Raw genomic sequence first — 19647 nt, forward strand, 5'->3', positions numbered from 1 at the left:
AACAGGAGAGAGAACAATGGAACTTTTGTCTCTCTCTAAGATCAAGACCTCTAAGGGCTTGAGTTGGAAGATAACCTATAGATCACCCAATCCAGTGGCCTCATTTCATAGAGACAGGGAACTAAGGTCTCTCAAATGACAATAAAGAGCTCACCTAGGATTTGGACCCAAGCCCATTGACTCCAAAGCAGAGATACTTTCCATCACACTGGGCCACCCAGACTTGGATTGGAATCCTAGTTATGAGGAATTGATTAGAAGATTATTGGAGCTAAAGTGGTTCTGGTCCTGGTTAGGGAAACTTGATTAGAAGGATTGAGCTGTGTGATGATGGGCAAATTGCCTAATCTCTTTGAGCCTCAATCTCCTCATTTGTAAAATGGAAGTATTTCTGACCTTACCCCAACAAGAGGGCAGGTAGGTGGTGCCACAGTGCATAGAGGGCTAGGCCTAGAGTCCTGAATTCAAATCTAGCTCTGTGACCCTGGCCAAGTCCCTTCACCCTGTTTGCCTCAGTTTCCTCATCTGTCAAATGAGCTGGAGAAGGAAATGGCAAACCACTCCAAGAAAATCCCAAATGGGGTCATGAAGGGCCAGACCCAACTGAAACAACCCAAACAGGGCTATGGGCACTTTCTGGGGAGATCACAGAAGGCTTAAAGCACCATATATTCTTATTATTATTATGGAAACACTCAGGATGGTGAAGGTGGTCTAGACCTGAGGCCTGAGGCTGGGAAAGGCAGCTGCAGAGGAATAAAATCACTGAAGGGCCTCAGTCTCAGCTAACCACAGAACTGCAGCAGCGAGGCTTTCAGCAGCAACCACAGCCCCAGCTTGCCAGCCCAGATCAACTTCTCTGAAGCCAATCAAGCCTAATTAGCATATCCTCTGAGCCATCAAGCTCCCATTTCTGACTTGGTGGCCTGGACTAACACAGAAGGCGAATGACTGACATTGTGCTCGCCTCCCTTGTTCCCTGGATATTATGAAACCCTGAACTTAGGACATATGGCGTCTGCTCTGTGTCAAGCGGCGCTCTCCTTGGGAGTTAAACAAATTCCCAAGCAAGCCCTGCAGTCGGTCAGTCACCACAGAAGCAGGCCCAGGGATTGGGCCCCTCTAAAGAGGAGGAAGAGGAATTGCTTAAACCACAGAGAGAAGTCAGGGTAAAACTTGATACTGGATTTGAGTGCCTGCCAAAAGACCCTCCTCAACAATGATTTCTCTCCAGCTCACCCTGTCACAAAGTCCCAAATTCCTCTTAAGGAGGGCATGCGGTGCCTCCTAGGAGCCAACCGTAAGAGTAATGATAAAGGTGGAGGGCTCAAGTCTGTTAAAACTTCAACTGGTTACTTGGGGGAGGTAGCACATTGTCCTTATCGGTCATTGATGCCTTGGCTCAAATTAACTGGTCAGATTGGCTCTAGGAGGCTCCTATGGAATGAGACACAGGCTGGGTCACTTTGTGGGAAGGAAAGGCTAGCATTTACAAAATGTTAGGGCATTGAGCCAAAAGATGGCCATAGGAGCAATAGGCCTAGAGGTAGAAGAACACAAATGTGGCTGCCCATTGGGATTGAGCTGTGGTGGTTCCCTCTATCTCTGGTTCAGGGGAGAGATGCCATGTCAAGGAGTATTCAGCACTGGCGCACCATTGTTACGTAGGCCCATCTTTTGCTGGGCTCATGGTGCCATGTAAGAGAGAGTGGCTTTTGGCCTTGGTGATTTGAGTTTTTATTCCTGTCTCTGTAAATATCATTTTGTATGGACTAGGCTGCTAAACTTTTGGGGAAAGCAAAGGTTAATGTAGCATGTATATGTTTCCCTATATCACAGGATTCTAGATTTTGACTGGGAGATACCTTGAAAACATCTGGTCCAACCCCCTCATTTTCTAGAAGAACTGAGGTCCTGGGAGATAAGATCTTTCCCCAAAACCCTTCCCCCTTTCCAACTTTCCTTTCTTTACTTAAGCATACTTAGTTTCCTCTGTAATCCTATGTGTCTTATTTTTTGCATTTAAATATATTATTCTGAGAAGGGGCCATAGGTTTTACCAGACTGACAAAGGCATACATGACCCCAAAAAAACCCCTAAGAGCCCCTATAAGAGGACACCTCCAACTACACCTTTCCTTGATTCTGTGGAGCATTTATTTATGATGTTCAATCCTGGGAATTAGCTGAGATGCCCCACGGCAGAGCCATAATCACCTGCAGGGCATCCCTATAGCACCTGGGCTGGGGTGGGGGAAGAATAAGCTCTAACGGAGGCTTCTAAGGACCTTCTGGGCTATCCCTCCAATCTCTCAGCTATTTCTGTGATGAGCTGTTCACAAATGTTCTTACAACTTGGGTCAGCCAATGAGCACCATGGCTGAGAGGTGGCCATGGAAGTGGGAGACCTTGTGCTGTAGGAGGGACCTTGGTCTTCCTGGAAGCTCTGTCAGTGGCCTTTTGAAAAAACATGCCTAGCCTATGCCTGAAGGCTTTTTTATTGCCTTGCACACCTATATCAGAGGGAGCTCTTTTCTTCCAAATGTTTATTTCCTTGCCTAGGAGGGTAGGGTATGTATCAGGGCACTGAAATTGGAGTTTGGATGAATCGAGTTCAGATCCCACCCCAGACACTTACTAGCTATGTGATCCTAAGAAATGTGCCTTCTTTCTTCCTTCCTTCCTTCCTTCCTTCCCTCCTTCCTTCCTTCCCTCCTCCTCCTCCTCCTCTTCTTCTTCTTCTTCTTCTTCCTCCTCTCTCTTTCTCTTTCTCTTTTCTCTCCCTTCTTTCTCTTCTCTCTCTCTTTCCTCTCTCTCTCCCTATCTTTCTCCCTCTCAGTGGGTAGAAGGAGGTAAAGGGAAGAAAAAATGAAAGTTTGGTCATTTTAAAAATAATGATTTTTAAAAGAAAGCAATCTAATCTCTTACCCTCCATTTCCGCATCTGTAAAACGAGGGAGTTATAATTATCAGACTATAAGGTCCCCTTTACCTCTAAATCTATGACCCTAAGTCATTTAATCTCTTGGAGACTCAGTTTCCCAGTCTTAAAATGATGGGGTTAGATTCAATGGTCTCAAAGGTCCTTTCCAGCTCTAAATCTATAGTCTTTCTATTATAACATGCTATCTCTTACAAAGGAAATCTTTTCACAAAGGAAATCATTTTTCAAGTAAACTCTCCAGATAAAAATGAAAAAATGAAATATGAAACGGAAAACCAAAAGCAAAAACCTTTAACCCTTGCTCTCTTGAATCTCCAGAAACTGAATATCTCAGCAATATGACTGGCGTCAGATAACCCCAGAGCAGAGAATCTCCTTCATAATTTCCCAGGAGGAAGAGAGCAGGAGGAGTAACAGTGGCCTGGCACCCAACTGGGCTTTCTGGCCAGAGTCCTGTCATCCCAAGAATCCTTTGGGCTTGATTTGTGGTAGAAGCCTGACTTCATGTGCTACGGTCATGTTAGTCAGCACGTTTCCCGGACAGCTTCCCCCATCCCTGGAAACAGAGTCACAGGCCAGGAACGAAGGCCCAGAAGCTGCCAAGGGAGGGAACAGAAGCATCTGCTGCTCAGTGCAGTTAGCACCAAAGAGATATTCATTGCATCATAGGATTTAGAACTGGAAGGAACTTTTGGGATCATCTAACTAGAGGCTTCCAAACTTATTTGGTGGACCACCCAATTTAAAAAAATTCCTCAGTGCTCCCGTGGAAATCTACTTTTTAACTTTTTTTAATTGCATCATTAAATTTTTTTAAATGATGCATCTTAAATTTAATAATTTATTGCAATTGTATTGTATTGTACTAATTGTAATAATTTATTGTAAATTGTAAATTTATTATAGATTTTTCCTGCATTGAAATTTTGATGATGCAATATTACGTCATGTAACCATATAGTATCATATTGTAAACAAGTCATTACACGCACATACTCCTGCTGATACATGCTGGACTTCCCGACAGTGCGAGACACACTCACCTGCTCGCACTTGCTTGTTAAGACCTTTTGGCAGACTTGATCATTGATTGGTTATAACTTGGTTATATTGGTTATATTATGGAAAATAATATAATCTCTACAACTTTAACACTGTTACCCAACAGATGAAACATGTACAAATGGTTTTTCAAAATTTTCCTATCTTCACTTCTTTCCTTATGCTTCCATGGCCCCCTTATTTTTATTCAATGCCCTTCAATTGCACCCAAGGCTACTATTACCACCCCCTGGATCATTCCAGTGCCCCCCATGGGCCAATGTAACCCACTTTGGGAACCTCAGATTCAACTCCCTCATTTTACAGATGAGGAAATGAGAAGAGGGGAAATGATTTATTCGTGGTCATATAGCATGAAGGTGGCAAAGCTGTTTGAACTCCAGACCTAGGGCTTGGCCCACTCCAACCACATTTCATTTCTCTGATTTAGCCTATGTGGTTAAACTGTAGGTCACTCTGGGGAGGAGCCAGTTTTGTCCCCTCCCATCCAGTCTCTGGAGCTGGCTCCTGGGTAAAGCAAAGAATGAGGAAAGCTGGAGAAAGGCAGACTTGACCCCTTCCCCACTGAAGAGTTATTAGCCAAAGGGAAATTATCTAAGAACATGGATTTGATTGAAATTCAAGGCCAATTCACAGATGGCATTAGTCCTCTTTGAGAATGAAGGATGAACAACAGAAGCAAAAGGAACCATCTCCTCCATGAAGCCTTTCCTGATCTCTCCCTCCTCTATGCTCAGATAGAAGTGATCCTTTCCTTCCCAATTGCTCTTTTTTTCTCAACGTGGTTAGATAAGTACAGGGTCTAGAATCATGAAGACCTGTGTTCAAATCCTGCTGTGTGAAAGTTACTTAACCTCTCAGACTCAGTTCCTGCAAAAACACCTACCTCCCAGGGTTCTTTTTTTAATTTATTTTTTACTTTTAGCTTACAATACTCAGTTCCACAAGTTTTTGAGTTCCAAATTTTCTCCACTTCCTTCTCCTCACCCCTCCCCCACAAGATGGCGTGTAATCTGATATAGGCTCTTCAAACACCTTCACATTAAACTTATTTTCACAATAGTCAAGTTGTAAAGAATTATAACCAATGGAATGAATCATGAGAAAGAAGAAAAAAAAAACAAAAAAGAAAAAAAAGATAGAGCAAATAGTTTGCCTCAATCTACGTTCAGACTGTGTAATTCTCTCTCTGGATGTGGACAGCTTTTTCCTTCACGAGTCTTTTGGAGCTTTCTTTGAACCTTGTATTGCTGAGAAGAGCCAAGTCCATCAAAGTTAGTCCTCACAGATACCGTGCATCGGTAACCGTGTATAACCTTCTCCTGGTGCTGCTCCGCTCACTCAGCATCAGATCATATAAGTCTTTACAGGTCTGCTCCCCATTTCTTATAGCACAACAACAATCCATTACATTTATATACCACAGCTTGTTCAGCCATTCCCCAATTGATGGGCATCTCCTTGATTTCCAATTCTTCCCAGGGTTGTTGTGAAGGTCAAATGACTAAACATATGAAAAATGATTTTTAAACTTCAAAGTGCTATATAAATGGAGCCAGGTACTATTTCTATTGGACCTTTCCTATAGAACTTATTCTGATGTAACTTGCTTGTGAATTTGTCCTTGTCCCCTAGAGCATAAGATTCCTGAAGATAGGTACTATGCCGTTTTTAAGTCAAAAACGATGTCCTTTTCATCTTTGCGTGCCCAGCATCTAGCCCACTGCACTTACTAGGCACACCACATATAGTAGGCCCTGAAAATGCTTGTCTAATTGTGATTGAATTGAGTGGTTGCCTGATTTTCTTTCTGAATATCCTAAATTATTTATACTTCAGAAATAAAAAATGCTGGAGGCATGGTTAGATAGAAGTGTTCTGAAAAAAAATCTGGGGTTTTTTAAGCTCAGTATAAGTGAGCACCCCAAAAAGCTAATGCAATCTTGGGCTCACTTAAGAGAGGCATTACTTCTAGAGATATAATACTACTCCTAATGATGATGATAATGATGACAGCTAACACATATAATGCCTACTATGTGCCAAGCACTGCGCTAAGTGCTTTACAATTATTACCTTATTTGATACTCACTACAATCCTGGGAGGTAGGTACAATTATTATCATTTTACAGATGTGGAAACTGAGGCAAACAGAAGTTAGGTGACTTACCCTGGGTCATACAGATAGTACATGTCTGAGGCTGTATTTGAACTCAGGTCTTCCCATTTAGCTGCCCTCTGAATATAGAGATAATTGTCCCACTGTACTCTGTTGTATTTCTGGACCTCATCTGGAGTCTGGGGTTCAATTCTGAGTACCATGTTCTAAGAAGGACATGGATAGATGAGGGAGTGTCCAGAGGAAGATAATCAGGATGATGAAAGGCCTTTGAGTTTGTGCCAGATGAGAATTAGTTGAAGAAACTGAGCACATTTTGTCTAGAGAGATGAACAGCACTGACTATGACAGCTGCCTTCAAGTATTGAAACTTGAATTGGCTGTTGTGGGAAAGAGATTAGATTTGTTCTATTCAGTCCCACCAGGACTGAACCAGGAGTAATGGGGCAGAAGTTACAAAGAGGCACATTTGGGCTTGATGTCAGGAAGAAACATCCTAATAAATGAAGATGTCCAAAAAGTAGAATGGGCTTCCTCAGGAGCATTGGAATGCTTTGTTGTTCACCAATGATATCATGGGGTGATGTCTTGACTCATACGTGAACTGGATTTAAGTGAGGCAGAGTTGCACAAAGTTGTCCGCCTCACTTTCTCTTCCAGTTATCAAAGTCCAGTGGCAAGAAAAAGTCAAGACAGCTGGTGATGATTTAGTCATCAGGATGCAGTGGTTGCCTTGGCCTCTTTAATGTCTGTAGTGCCTGATTCCACTGCCTTCATAGCCATTGGAACAAATTTTTCTCATGTGCCCATTCCACTGTCTTCCCATGTTTGGGGTAAGCACTCTTTAACTCACCGATTAGGTTGGAGACCCCTTGGTTACCCTCAACCTAGTTTAGCCCATCTATCAAGATGGTTTACTGCGGTGTGGCCATTGCGTATGCTACAGCTTCTTGGGGTTGCAGGTGAGATTTGAGTACTAGGTAGCCACCAAGGGTGGATGAGCATCCCTTAAAAGACCTTGGGAAGCCCTCACACCAGAGTTGCCAGTCCTTCCCTGAACACCTAATACACTCCTGGAGTCCTTTAAGCAAAGGCTGGAAGATCACTTGTCTGGTATGTTCTAGTGGGGATTTCTTTGGTATATGGATGGGACTAGATGGTCCCTGAGGTGCTATTCCACTCTCCTGTGATTTCTTTGAGGCATGTGCTTATTTTCATGGGGTGAGGAGAGGAGGTGGGAGGGAAGTCTCTGATTATTTCATGCAACCCAGTGGCACCAGTTGGGGAGGTGCTGTTTACAATATTAGATTTCTGCCAGAGTGGGCCAGGCTGGCTTGGGGGCTTGGGCTGTCTTCTCCAGGGAGTCCTCTGTCGGACCGCTGCTTTGTCTGTCTGATAGGAAGACTTGAACCATTGCCATTTCTAAATTGCTTTTCTAAATATTGACTTAATGGAGGGACCCAGAGTGTCATAACACAACTTACTGGGGCCGTGAAAATGTTCCAGGCCTTGTGGAGAGGCCTGCAAAATGTCCTGTGGAGAGTGAGAGAAGGAAGAGGTGGATCCGAGAAGAAGAAAAATGATCTGATGGCCCCAGCCTCAGATTTTTTGGGGCAGATGCCTGATTTTCTTTCCGCCTATCCTAAATTATTTGGCACGGTTACATTAGAAGTTGTTCTGAAAAGATCTGGTGGTTTTAAAGCACTCTCAATGTGACTCAGCTCCCCAAAATGTTAATGGGCTCTGTTAAGAGAGGCATCACTAACAGGAAAATAAAAACAACAGCTAACATTTATATAGTGCTTAGCGTATGGCAGGCATTGTGCGTTTACAATTAATATCTCATTTGATTCTCACAACAACTCTGTGAGGTAGGTGGGGAGGCATCTTCCTTAATCTACAAGACATGAATGAACATTCTCTGAATTATTGGCTGAAGGGAAAGGTAGCAATGTATGGCCATTAATCACTCAATTGCAAACCAGAAAGAAAGGAAGGTGTTGATGATGCCTCGGTAGGGACCTATAGCACCCTCTCCACTGCTGCATGGGCTGTCTTGAGTCAGCGTAGCCAAGCAGCATCCTAGGGAACTGAAGAGCTTTGTGACGACCTGGCAGAAAGTAGGGAGGTTGGTTGGAGTTACAGGAGCAGTGGTCCAGTAGAGAGAGCTCTGAGCCTGGGGTCAGGAGGATCTGAGTTCAAATTCAGCCTCAGATACTCCCTAGTTGTTTGGCCCTATGCAAGTCACTTAACCTCTGGCTGCCTAAGCTTCCTCTTTCGTAAAATAGAGATCGTAATAGTACCCACTTTCCATGGTTGTTGTGATGATCAAATGAGATGCGTGGCATGTAGTAGGTACTTAATAAATGCTTTTTCCCTTCCCTTTTTCATGAAGGATTGGAAGTTTCTCGAGAAACAATATTGTATGATCAGCTTTATCATAGGACAAAGATGTAGAGCTAGAAAGGACCTCAGAGGTAATCTAGAACAACCCCTTCACTTTACAGATGGAGAAACTGAGTCACAGGACAGTTAAGCAACTTGTCCAAAAGTCCCAGAGTTTGTCATTGGCAGAGCTGGGATTCAAACCCAGGCCATCTGACTCCATCTCCACTCCTTTCTACTGTCCCATACTGCCCAGTACTTACAGGGCTTTTAAAATTATATTATCATATGCCAGGTACTCTGCTAAGTGCTTTTTACAAACATCATTTCACTCAATCCTCGCAACAATCCTGCGAGGCAGATGTTATTATTAACCCTGTTTTATAGTTAAAGAAACTGAGACAAACAGAGGTTACATCATTTTCCCAGGATAAAGGAGAAATGACATGTAAGATGCATTCAATGGGGCAGCCAGGTGGCGCCATTGTGGATAGAATGTCAGGCTTGGAGTCAGGAAGGCTTATCTTCCTGAGTTCAAATCCAGCCTCAGACACTTACTAGCTGTGTGGCCCTGGGCAAGTCACCTCACCCTCTTTGCCTCAGTTTCCTCATCCGTAAAATGAGCTAGAGAAGTAAATGGCCAATCATTCCAGTATCTTTGCCAAGAAAACCCCAAATGGGGTCACAGAGAGTTGGACACATTCAAATCCAGCCTCAAACACTTGACACTTACTGGCTGTGTGACCTTCGGCAAGTCCCTTAATCCCAGTCCCCTTTCCTTCCCTGCTCCAAACAACAACAAAGAGTTGTACACATTTGAAATGACTGAACACCACCACCACATTGAGCTCTTTGGATAAACAGAGTTATGTCTAATGACTGAACACCACCACCACATTGGGCTCTTTGGATAAACAGGTTATGTCTAATGACTGAACACCACCACCACATCGGGCTCTTTGGATAAACAGGGTTATGTCTGTCAATCTAAGTAGTTGGTGATAAAGCTGATGAAAGAGAAGAAGCTCATTCTCCAGCCTATAAGGACAGCATGAGACAGTGGAAAGAGTAATGGCTCTGGGGGCAGAGAAGCTGAGTTCGAATCCCACTTCTAACCTTCACTCTAAATGCATGCTCTTCAGACCCTCCATCTATAAAATGAGAGGATTGGGCCTGGTGGCCTGGGTGGCCCTTTGATGTTTGCATCTATGATCCTACAAGGCTGACCTCCCGCAGACCTGCAGAGGAAGAGCTTAGCTTTATGTGGGAGGAGATGAATGTCTGTGCATCCACACAGTATAGGGCTCCTCTCCTTCTTCTTCTTCAGCTCCTTGGAAGACAAAGTCAGGGAAGGGGTCTTGGAGTCAACAGACCTGAGTTCAGGTGTTGGGTCTTTCATGCCTTAGAAGTGCATCCATGGGCAAGTCACCCACATGACCTTCATTTTTCTCATCTGTAAAATGGGAATTAATGCTTGTACTACCTCGCAAAGTTGTGAGAAATAATAGTTGACATTTAGATAGCACTTTAAGGTTTGCAAAGTGCTTTGTATGTTTTTTTTTCATTTGCTCCTTACAATACTCCTGGGAGGTAGGTGTTATTTTTTTTTAACTTTTAAATTTTTAAAAAAATTTTAAAAATTAATTTATGAGAGGTGCTATTTTTAACCCCATTTTACAGATGAGCAAATTGAGGTTGAGAGAGGTTAAGTGACTTGGCCAGGGTCACACAGCTAATAAATTTCTGAAGTAAGATTTGAACCCAAGTCTTCCTTATTCCCTGCACGGTACCCTATCCACCACACCATGCTTCTTCTGTCTTTGAGTGTGTGGGCATTACCTCGCTCTAAATGAGTACATGAAAAGGCCTTAACCTGAAGGGGCCAGGGTCACCCAATGCATCCTGGGCCATCTTCAGTCAACCTAGTGAATATCAGACCACTGGACCCAGAAGGCTCTGGAGGAGAAAGTGAGGCTGGGGACCTTGCACGGCCCTCCCTCACTCAAATCAAAGTCAACTGCAAGTCATGTCATCATTTCCTTGATGTCATGGTCCTCTTCGAGAACAAAGGACCAACACAACAACCTGTTATCTGTACCATTACTTGGTCCTCCTATAGAATTTTAACTTTTGAAGTTCTACTTTCGTGATCTGTGAGTTGTCATTTGGTGGGATAGAAGGATTTTAAGATACTAACCTGGCCAATAATACATAGATACGTTCCGTCTCGCCTTGGTCATGGTGACCCACAGTGGCTCTGATCCATTCCACCAGAGAGGCATCAAGCTGTCCTTGTTAACCCCAATGTCGAATGATTTGTTTGTGTTAGGATCCCACATGTAGTTCCCAGTCATCTGATGGACTTCACAGTGGCGACCTGTGTTTAAAATATATATATGTATATATATATACATAAGGCCAATAGCTTCTCATTCATTCAGAGCTGGAAGGCTCATTAACTTTTTATCTATTTAGTGCTCCATCTCACCCAACCCAATTCTGTTCCCTTCCTGAATGCACCATCTCAAAACAGACAGTTTCAATACAGCGATGTCCAATACGTGACTAAAGTTTGGGTCACTCTGAATGAAGGCTACATGCCAAGTACCAGGCTATTTTAACTCCAACAGGGAACGGAGCATCCAAAAATTCACCACTGAACAAAGACTGAGGACTGAATACGAAACAATATGTGAGTAATGAAATTGGGTGGGTTGCTATTTCCCAATCCTCCCCCATTCCCCTAGCATAGCCTCTAAAGGAGACAAATGAAGATCTTGCCAAATATGTCTCTGTTCTTCAGAGGGGCTGCCTTTTTTGTGCCCTCTGATGTGAGAACCTGTGATAGTTGGAGCTGTTAGATGAAAGGGAGTGAATTGAAGTTTTTAAAACAAAGCAAGATCACTGAACCAGGAAGACGAAGGCTAATACCAAAGTGAGTGTTGGCTCTGCCAGGCCTCAGTCAGGTCCCAGGAGAGAAGCCAGAAGTAACAGGTACTCACCAATACGGCACATAGACTCAACTGAGATATCCCACTTAAATGTTTAAGTTGGGGATAAACCCATCACATCTTTCAAGGAAAAAGAACACAGACATTGGCAAGGCCCTCAAACACAGCTTCCGTTTGGGGCAGTCATTTGGCACCAGGCTCAAACTCTCTGATTATGTTTAATCAAAGTTTTTCTTTCTGTCTCTTCATTTATTTTCTTTTTTAAAAGGGGGTGGGAGGGAGCAATCTGGTGGGCAAAAAGACCATAAAAGAAAAGTGGCCTCCTTTGTTTAAGAAACTTAGGCAGTTCTGAAACCATCCTCTGAAGCTATGGCTTTAGCTAGAGTGCTGGACTTGGGGTCCAGGGGCTTGGGTTTGAATCCTGCCCATACCACCTGGTATCTGTGTGATCTTGATGTTAACCTTTCTGGACATCCTTTTCTTCATCTGTAGAACAAAGGAGTTGGACTAGAAATCCCTTTCAATTCTAAATCTATGATCTTATATGATCCCATGACTCTACCAATATTGCTGATATTAGTATAATAGTAAGAGAGCTGTCCTGTCCTTGGAATCAGAGTTATGGCCAGCCTTGGACAGTTGTTAGCCATGTGACTGCGGACAAGCACCTCTTGAGCTTCCATTTCCTCATGTGTAAAGTGAGGACATTGTACCCACCTGACCTGGCACACATTAGGTGTCTAGAAAGTGCTTTTGAAAACTTAACACCTTAGAAGAGGTATCCCAAAAGTCTTAGTTCATCTTTTAAAACTTTTATAGCTTTTATAAAGTTCTTTATATGAGATATGAGCCCATTATCTGAGAAATCGTCTATGAAATTTCCCCCAATGTTGTGCTTTCCTTCTGAACTTGGCTACATTTGTTTTATTTGTACAAAACCTTTTTAATTTAATGTAATCAAAATTATCCATTTTATACCTCACTCTGCTTTCTTATTTATTCATAAATTGTTTATCCATAAGTCTGATAAATAATATGTTCCATGTTCTTCAAATTTTCTTATCTCCTTTTATATCTAGGTCACACATCCATTTTGACTTTATCTTAGTAAGCGGTATACTGTAAGATATTAGTCTATGCTGTATTGTACCAACTACCCCATCCCCTTTGCAGCATAGCCCCTAAGGGTCCAGTTGGGTTAGTCAAAGCTGCTTCTTTCTTCTTCAGGAAGCTTAGGGCAGATAACTGGGTTGCACAGTGGATACCAGGCAGCTGTTGTTCATTCTTTTCCTTCATGTCTATCTCTTTGTGACCTCCATTTAGAGTTTTCTTGGCAAAGATATTGGAGCAGTTTGCTATTTCGTCCTCCAGCTCATTTTATAGATGAGGAAACTGAGGCAAACAGGGTTAAGTGACTTGCCCATGGTCATACAGCTAGTAAGTATCTGAGGCCAGATTTGAAATTTAGAAGATAAGTCTTCCTGGCTCTAGGCCTGGTGCTCTATCCACTGTGCCACCCCGGGGAATTCAGGGTGTCAAGCAGTCCTGGGTTCAAATCTTGCTACAGACCCTTTTTAGCTGGGTGACCTTGGGAAATTCACTTAACCTTTCTCAGACTCGGTTTCTTCCTTTAGTAAATGAACATCTTCCTAATGAAGTGGTTTTGAAGATCAAACAAGATAATACACATAAAATGCTTTGCAAACCTACTATCATTACATAAATGTCAGCTACAGATTAGAGGCTACAGAGAATAATAATCAAGTGGTTCACTGAGAACTCTCTCTCTCAGGATGCTGAGACATCATGCATGTGATGGGGGATAGATGACCCCCCCACCACCACCGTCTCCAAGGTCAATGTCATTCGTATGTTCACACTCAGAAAATGTCCCAGGGAAGTGCTTCCTTAAGTTTCAAACTTGACCTTGAGTGTAATCAGTCTTATGGGCTTTGCAAAATCATTCAACTTTTCATCTGGAAAAGGAACAAGATGTTGTCCTCTTGAGGTACAATAGACTTCTGAGAAATTTTAACTGGGGTATGAACCTGAAGTCAAAGCCTTATGGACAATGGCGACACATCTGTCTGCTGGACAGGACAGATCCTTAGGACCTGGCCCTGGAAGGCTATGGCGGTACCAGAGAATGTTTTAATTCCAAAGTGAGGTTCATTGTTAGTTTGCCAGTTTCAAATGGAAGATTAAAAAGTTGGTTTCATGCAACTCTCTGGGTGCCTAGTTTGGTTGGTTGGTTTAGATCTGCATCTTTCTGCCTCATTGTGCTCATTTTGGTCCTTGAGTCAGGAATCCCTGGGTTCAAATCTCACCTCTGAGACTAGTTAGGTGATCATGGACATGTTTTTCAACCTCTTTCAGTCTCAGTTTACTTATCTGTAAAATCTCTCTTGATGAGAGATTGGGAAAACTCCACTTCTCAATGACTGGGACTACCTCCAAAGTGATGGACTGATTGGGACCCATGGGGACAGACTTGTTGGAGTAGTGATCCTGCCCTGTGGTCTAGAAAAACAACATGTGACACTAGCTCTCTCTGTCGCTATCTCTCTGTTTCTCTGTGTCTCTGTATCTCTGCGTCTCTTAGTGTCTCTTGGATAGAGCAGAGTAGCAGGAGAGTAGAACTGTGCTCTGTGGGAATGAAGAATGTGTGTACCTGTAAAGTTTCCTCTCTGTAAGAGACATGGTATGGCAAGATGTGTCCTTACGTTGGGCTTGTGAGAAGGATCTGGGAATTGAATCTTTTAAAGAGAAGGGAGATTTCCAAGCCAGCACAAGCTTTGGGAGTTACCTATCAACTCTCAAAGCGACATCAGCAGGCAAAGTGATCTTCCTAAAGTGCAAGTCTGACCATGTAACCCCCTACTCAATAAACTAGGGGCAGCTAGGTGGCACAGTGGATAGAGCACTGTGACCCTGAGCAAGTCACTTGACCCTGTTTGCCTCAGTTTACTCATCTGTAAAATGAGCTGAAGAAGGAAATGGCAAGCCATTCTAGTATCTTTGCCAAGAAAACTCCAAATGGGGTCCTAAAGAGTCTGACATGACTGAAAACAAGTGAACAACAACAGCAATAAACTACAGGGTTCCTTACTGCCTCCTGGATAAAGCCCCACACTCTGGCCCCTTCCTACTTTTTCAGTCTCCTCATAAGTTACTCCCTTCCACAGTGTCCATCCACACTGGCCTTCTTGCCGTTTCTTACCCACAATGCATCTTTCATTTCCGTATCTTTTAATTAGCTGTCCCCCAAGGTTAGAATGCTCTCCCTCCTGACTTCCTCTGGTTTCCTTCTCACTAAATCGAACCATCTACAAGAAGCCTTCCCTTTCCCCCTACACCTACCCATTGCTAGTACCTTCCCTCTGAGATTATCCCCCACTTGTCCTGTATGTATGTTGTATGGGCATATATTTGTTTGCATGTCATCTTCCCAGTAGAAGGGAGTGTGAGCCCCTTGAAGGCAGGGGCTTTCTTTGTATTCCCTGTGTTTAACACAATCCCTCACACATTAACAAGTATTTGTTGACTTGACTTGTCCCATGAGTAATCCCAAATTTGAGAGTTTACAAATCCTAGGATCATACCTTCGAAAAAGAAAAGGTGATTTCCTAATGCACTCTGCTCCTTAGAGAAAGAAGGGGATTATTCTCATAATTCCTGTGAAACATCCTACTTCGGGAGCAAAGACAGTGAGTTATGGGGAGAGTTTAGAGCCAGTAGGAGGGGATTACTTGATTAGTAGCCTTTAAAGTATATTTATCTTATCAGGGAAGTATAGATTCAAAGGTAACCACTGTATAAACCTTAGGGAGATTGTAGAGAATTCTGAGAAAGAGTGACCAAAATGTCCAAGTTGCCCTGAGAAGCAACAACCAGCCTCATCTCACCTGCCTTCTAAGGGAAGCTCACGTGTTCAGTGCTTTATGTCTTTGAATCCACTTGTGGATTTCTGTGAGACTTCTTCGTCTTGTGCATTTTCTTTGGGGTAAAATGAAGGATCTCTTGTACCCAATAAGCATTAAAAATATCTGCAGGGGGGGCTGGTAATATACACTTATTGCAGTTAGGTGGTGCTTGGATTTGGAAGAAAAAAGACCTGAGTTCAAATCCAGACTTGATAGCTGTGTGACCCTGGAGAAGTCACTTGCCCTTTGTTTGTTACAATTACTTTATGTATAAAAGAGAGATAATAGCATTTACCTCACAGGGTTGCTGTGAGGACTACATGAGATTATATTTGTAAAGAGCTTTGCAAACTTTGAAGTCCTGCATTATTATCTATTATTTGGGGGGAAGCATTCTTTGGGAAACTATGTCGTGAATATATTGGGAAATTTTTTCAAATCAACTTCAGGTGGGAGCAACAAGCCAGAAAGAATAACTCATCCTGTTAATGTAAGGCCTCAGAACTGAATCAAATAAAATCTGTAAGAATCTAAAACCTTTGGGGAGTCCTGGGCCAAAGGCTTCTGAGATAGTACATGTGAAGCACTTTGAAAACTTTAAAGCAAATGTAAACGCCAGTGATGATGACGGTGATGAAGGCAATGACACTACTTTTTCTTGCAGTAGCCTGGGCTAATGAAAAGAGCCCTACAGTTGGAGTCAGGAGTTCTCTCAATTCTACCACTAACTAACTGTGTGATTTTACGACACTTCTCTTCCCAGGGCTTCAGTTTACTTCTTTATAAAATGATGGGTTTGAGCTATCAGTGGTGTTGAACTCAAATAGAAATAAGGGCCACTCATATTGACCTAGAAAACCATATATTGGCATTATCTATATGCTATTGCATTTTTATTTATTTTGCTAAATATTTTCCGATTAAATTTTAATCTGGTTGGCTTCATTCCCAAATGTTATCATGTCTGGACTAAATGATCTCTAAAGCCTTTCCAGCTTGAATATTCTGTGATTCTGAGATTCTGTAGTGGAATTCACATGTTGCTGCATTTGGAAGACTCAGATTCGCTTCATCATGGTGGACCTTGGTTTAAGGAGCTCTCAGTACCCAAACTCCCCCTAAAAGTTCATATCGGCACCTACTGTTAGAGAGATGTCCAGGGCATCGTAAGGTTAAGTGATTTGCATGCATCTAATATCTTTGAGAGTCTGCACTTAAGGTCAGATCTTCCTAATTTGGAGGCCAACCCTCTCACTATAGCACAGGCTCTCGGACTCATATAAAAATATAATCCTGTGATATTCCCTCTTTATTCCTCTTCTCTTTGCTTACTTTGGCTTTCAGTAAAATATCTACCCGCTTTCCATGAGCTCTCCAGACATCAGCTCTGTTTCCCATGAGTATAAACTTGGAAGTTAATCTCATCTGGTTTACCCATTCGGAATAGGTCTCTGCAGTTGTGAGACAGCAAAACGCAGAGATATCGTAAGGTTCAAATGAAATAATAGATGGGAAGCACTTTGCGAACCGTAAAGGGCTATATAAATACCAGTTATTCTTATTAATTATTGTTAGCCAACCATCAACAGACCTCTAGTCTGGGCTCTCTAGAAAAACAAAAACAAGCCCCCTTCCCCCCCCCCAAAAAACCTCAAGTATATACACACTTTTAAGCTTAATCTGCCTGATTAACATTTTCCTAAGTCAGAAACTGACAAAATAACATTTGATTTTTAGTTGTTCCTGGTTTCTGATGTATAAATGCTCACACTGATCACTTAACCATGGGTTCTCAAGCAGTCTTAATTAGCTCCGTCTCACCTCTGGCTTACATAATGCTTTAGTATTCACAAAGTATTTTCCTTATAGTACCATTTGAGGAAAGTAGAGCAAGATTTACTATCCTCATTTGACACACGAGGAAACTGAGTCTAAGAGAATTTCATAGGATCATATATCTAGAGCTTAAAAAAACCTCAGAGGCTACTTAATCCAAATCCCTCATTTTGCGGAAACTGAGGCTTGGGGAAGGCTTTTTTTGTTTTGTTTTGTTATCCCATTTGTTCCAAGAAAATCTAGTATCCTCATGGTATAGTTCATGAGTAGCTTCCTTCACGTGAGGATCCCTACCTACTATAAAAGTACTTGTGGTATCAAATGTATATTAGGCACAGGACAGCCTTCTATTCAACCCATAGAAAATGCAGAAGATGCAAAAGACTTGAAATAGATACAGAATAGTTTGCCCAAGGTCTTACAGGAATTAGATGTAAGCACTAAGACACAAACCCAGGTTTTCCTGACTTTGAATCCAGTATCCTTTCTGCTATAGCAAACTGTCTAGTAACAATATAAAGGAAGGATTTATTCTAGCCTTCACAAGAACTTGGGCTTCCCAAAACTGTAAGTAAGGTCTGAGGATGGAAGTTGCTGTTTTCTTGGAAGAGGGATGCTAGGATCTGCATTTCCCCCCTTAGGTCTTCATAAGTGAAATAGTTGCAGGATGGCCACTATTTACCAAGGGCTCTTCAGAGAAATCTCTCAGCCTTGCATTTAAACTACAGGGCTTCCCCTGTCAGCTCTTCATCACAGATGCAGCCTTAATCCCCAAAGGCTTCCCTTTGTTCTGAGAAGACCGGCCTTTGTGGAAGGCAGCAGGAGGAATTTGCTCACAGTCTCCCTGTCTGTTCAGAATCCTTCTCCCATTGCTGAAATGTTTTTCCTTCTCATGAATATGATGAGGCCGACGGCCTGTGTGTGCAACCTGATCCAGTTATTTTCTCAGCTCTCTTGTCTGAGTAAAAGTGGCAGTAGGAGGAGGAAAAAAAATCAAAGAAAGAAGTGCCCCCAGCTTCTGGCTCATTCATATGGGAGCTACCTGACCCTTCCTTATCTACTTTGACTCGTCTGGGGCTCTTCCTGTGTTTGCTCCAGACAGGCCCTTAGCTGATGGTCTAGCCCCCTTAGGTCTCAGTCTAGGGATCTGCTCCAGACATGCCAACCTTCTAGCCTAAGCACTTTGTAATCTTACAGGGCAGTGGCTGTTGTAGAGATATCCCTGTTTCCTACTTGGCAATTCTGTCGAACTTCATAATCAGGGCCAGGTGGCATGATGATGTTGTTAGTCGTTTTTCATTCATGTCCAATTCTTTGTGAACCCATTTGGGGTTTTCTTGGCAAAGGTACTGGTGTGATTTGTCATTTCCTTCTCCAGCTTTTTACATTTTACAAATGAGGAAACTGAAGCAAACAGGGTTAAGAGACTTGCCCAGGGTGACACAGCTAGTAAGTATCTGAGGCTGGATTTGAACTCGTGAAGAGGAGTCTTCCTGACTCCAGGCCCAGCATTCTATCCACTGTACCCCAAGACAAAAGGGGGTTATCTTCCAGAGTAGATATCTCCCACAGCTATCTGAAACTTCCTTTCTCTTTTCTTTCCATGAATCTCTCCTTCTCATCTAGGGTCAAACTTTATTAACTTTGTTGGTGTAGTGGACCTTGTCGGCAGTCTAGAAAAGCCTCACTATCATGTTTTTAAAGCTATAAAATAAAATATGTACAATTACAAATGAAACTAATTGTTATCAAAATATTTCAAAACAAACAAACAAGTTCACAGACTTCAGGTTAAGAATCCCTGATTCAATGGGTGCAGCTACATGGCACAGTGAGTAGAGCACGGGCCCTGGAGTCAGGAGGACCTGAGTTTGAATGCAGCCTCAGACACTTGACACACTTACTAGCTGTGTAACCTTGGGCAAGTCACTTAACCCCAATTGCCCTGCCTTCCCCCCTCCAAAAAAAAAAAAGAATCCCTGATTCAAAAGTAAAAGGTACTCAAGGGGACTTTATTCTGTCCAATAATACCTACATTGGTGTTCATTGAATGGTGATTAGTTAATGACTGCTGCAGATGGACTAACTAGGGAAACTAGGAGGGATATGTTGAATGGACTTTTATTTGCTGGGATCTCCCAGGATTTCAGAAATGACTTTTTTTTCTTACTGATTACAGCCCCTCCACAGCCCCCACCTTCCACTAGCCCTGCCAGGGACCCAGCTGAGGGTAAGGAATCAATCAATCAGCCAGGCACTGTGTTTGGTGCATTATATAAGTACAAAAACAAAAAAACATTTCCATACCTCCAAGGAACTTACATTGTACCAGGGGAGATCACATGTACATAAACAAGCATGTACAAAACACATACACAGATACAATTATTATTAATAATAATAGCTAGCATTCATATAGCTCTTTAA

The 19647-nt window shown here is 42.5% G+C and overlaps 1 protein-coding gene across 1 annotated transcript in view; it reads right to left on the reverse strand.

The window, feature by feature from the left end:
• The window catches only part of ENPP6 (ectonucleotide pyrophosphatase/phosphodiesterase 6), a 156413-nt gene that overhangs the window by 83629 nt on the left and 53137 nt on the right, over nucleotides 1-19647 (reverse strand). Inside the window, exon 2 of the mRNA XM_036764529.1 lies at nucleotides 10708-10887. Coding sequence (XP_036620424.1) covers nucleotides 10708-10887 — 180 coding nt within the window. The remainder of the gene's footprint in view (nucleotides 1-10707; nucleotides 10888-19647) is intronic.

This window comes from Trichosurus vulpecula, chromosome 6 (assembly GCF_011100635.1).
Source record: "Trichosurus vulpecula isolate mTriVul1 chromosome 6, mTriVul1.pri, whole genome shotgun sequence".
In the NCBI taxonomy this organism is placed as follows: Eukaryota; Metazoa; Chordata; class Mammalia; order Diprotodontia; family Phalangeridae; genus Trichosurus; species Trichosurus vulpecula.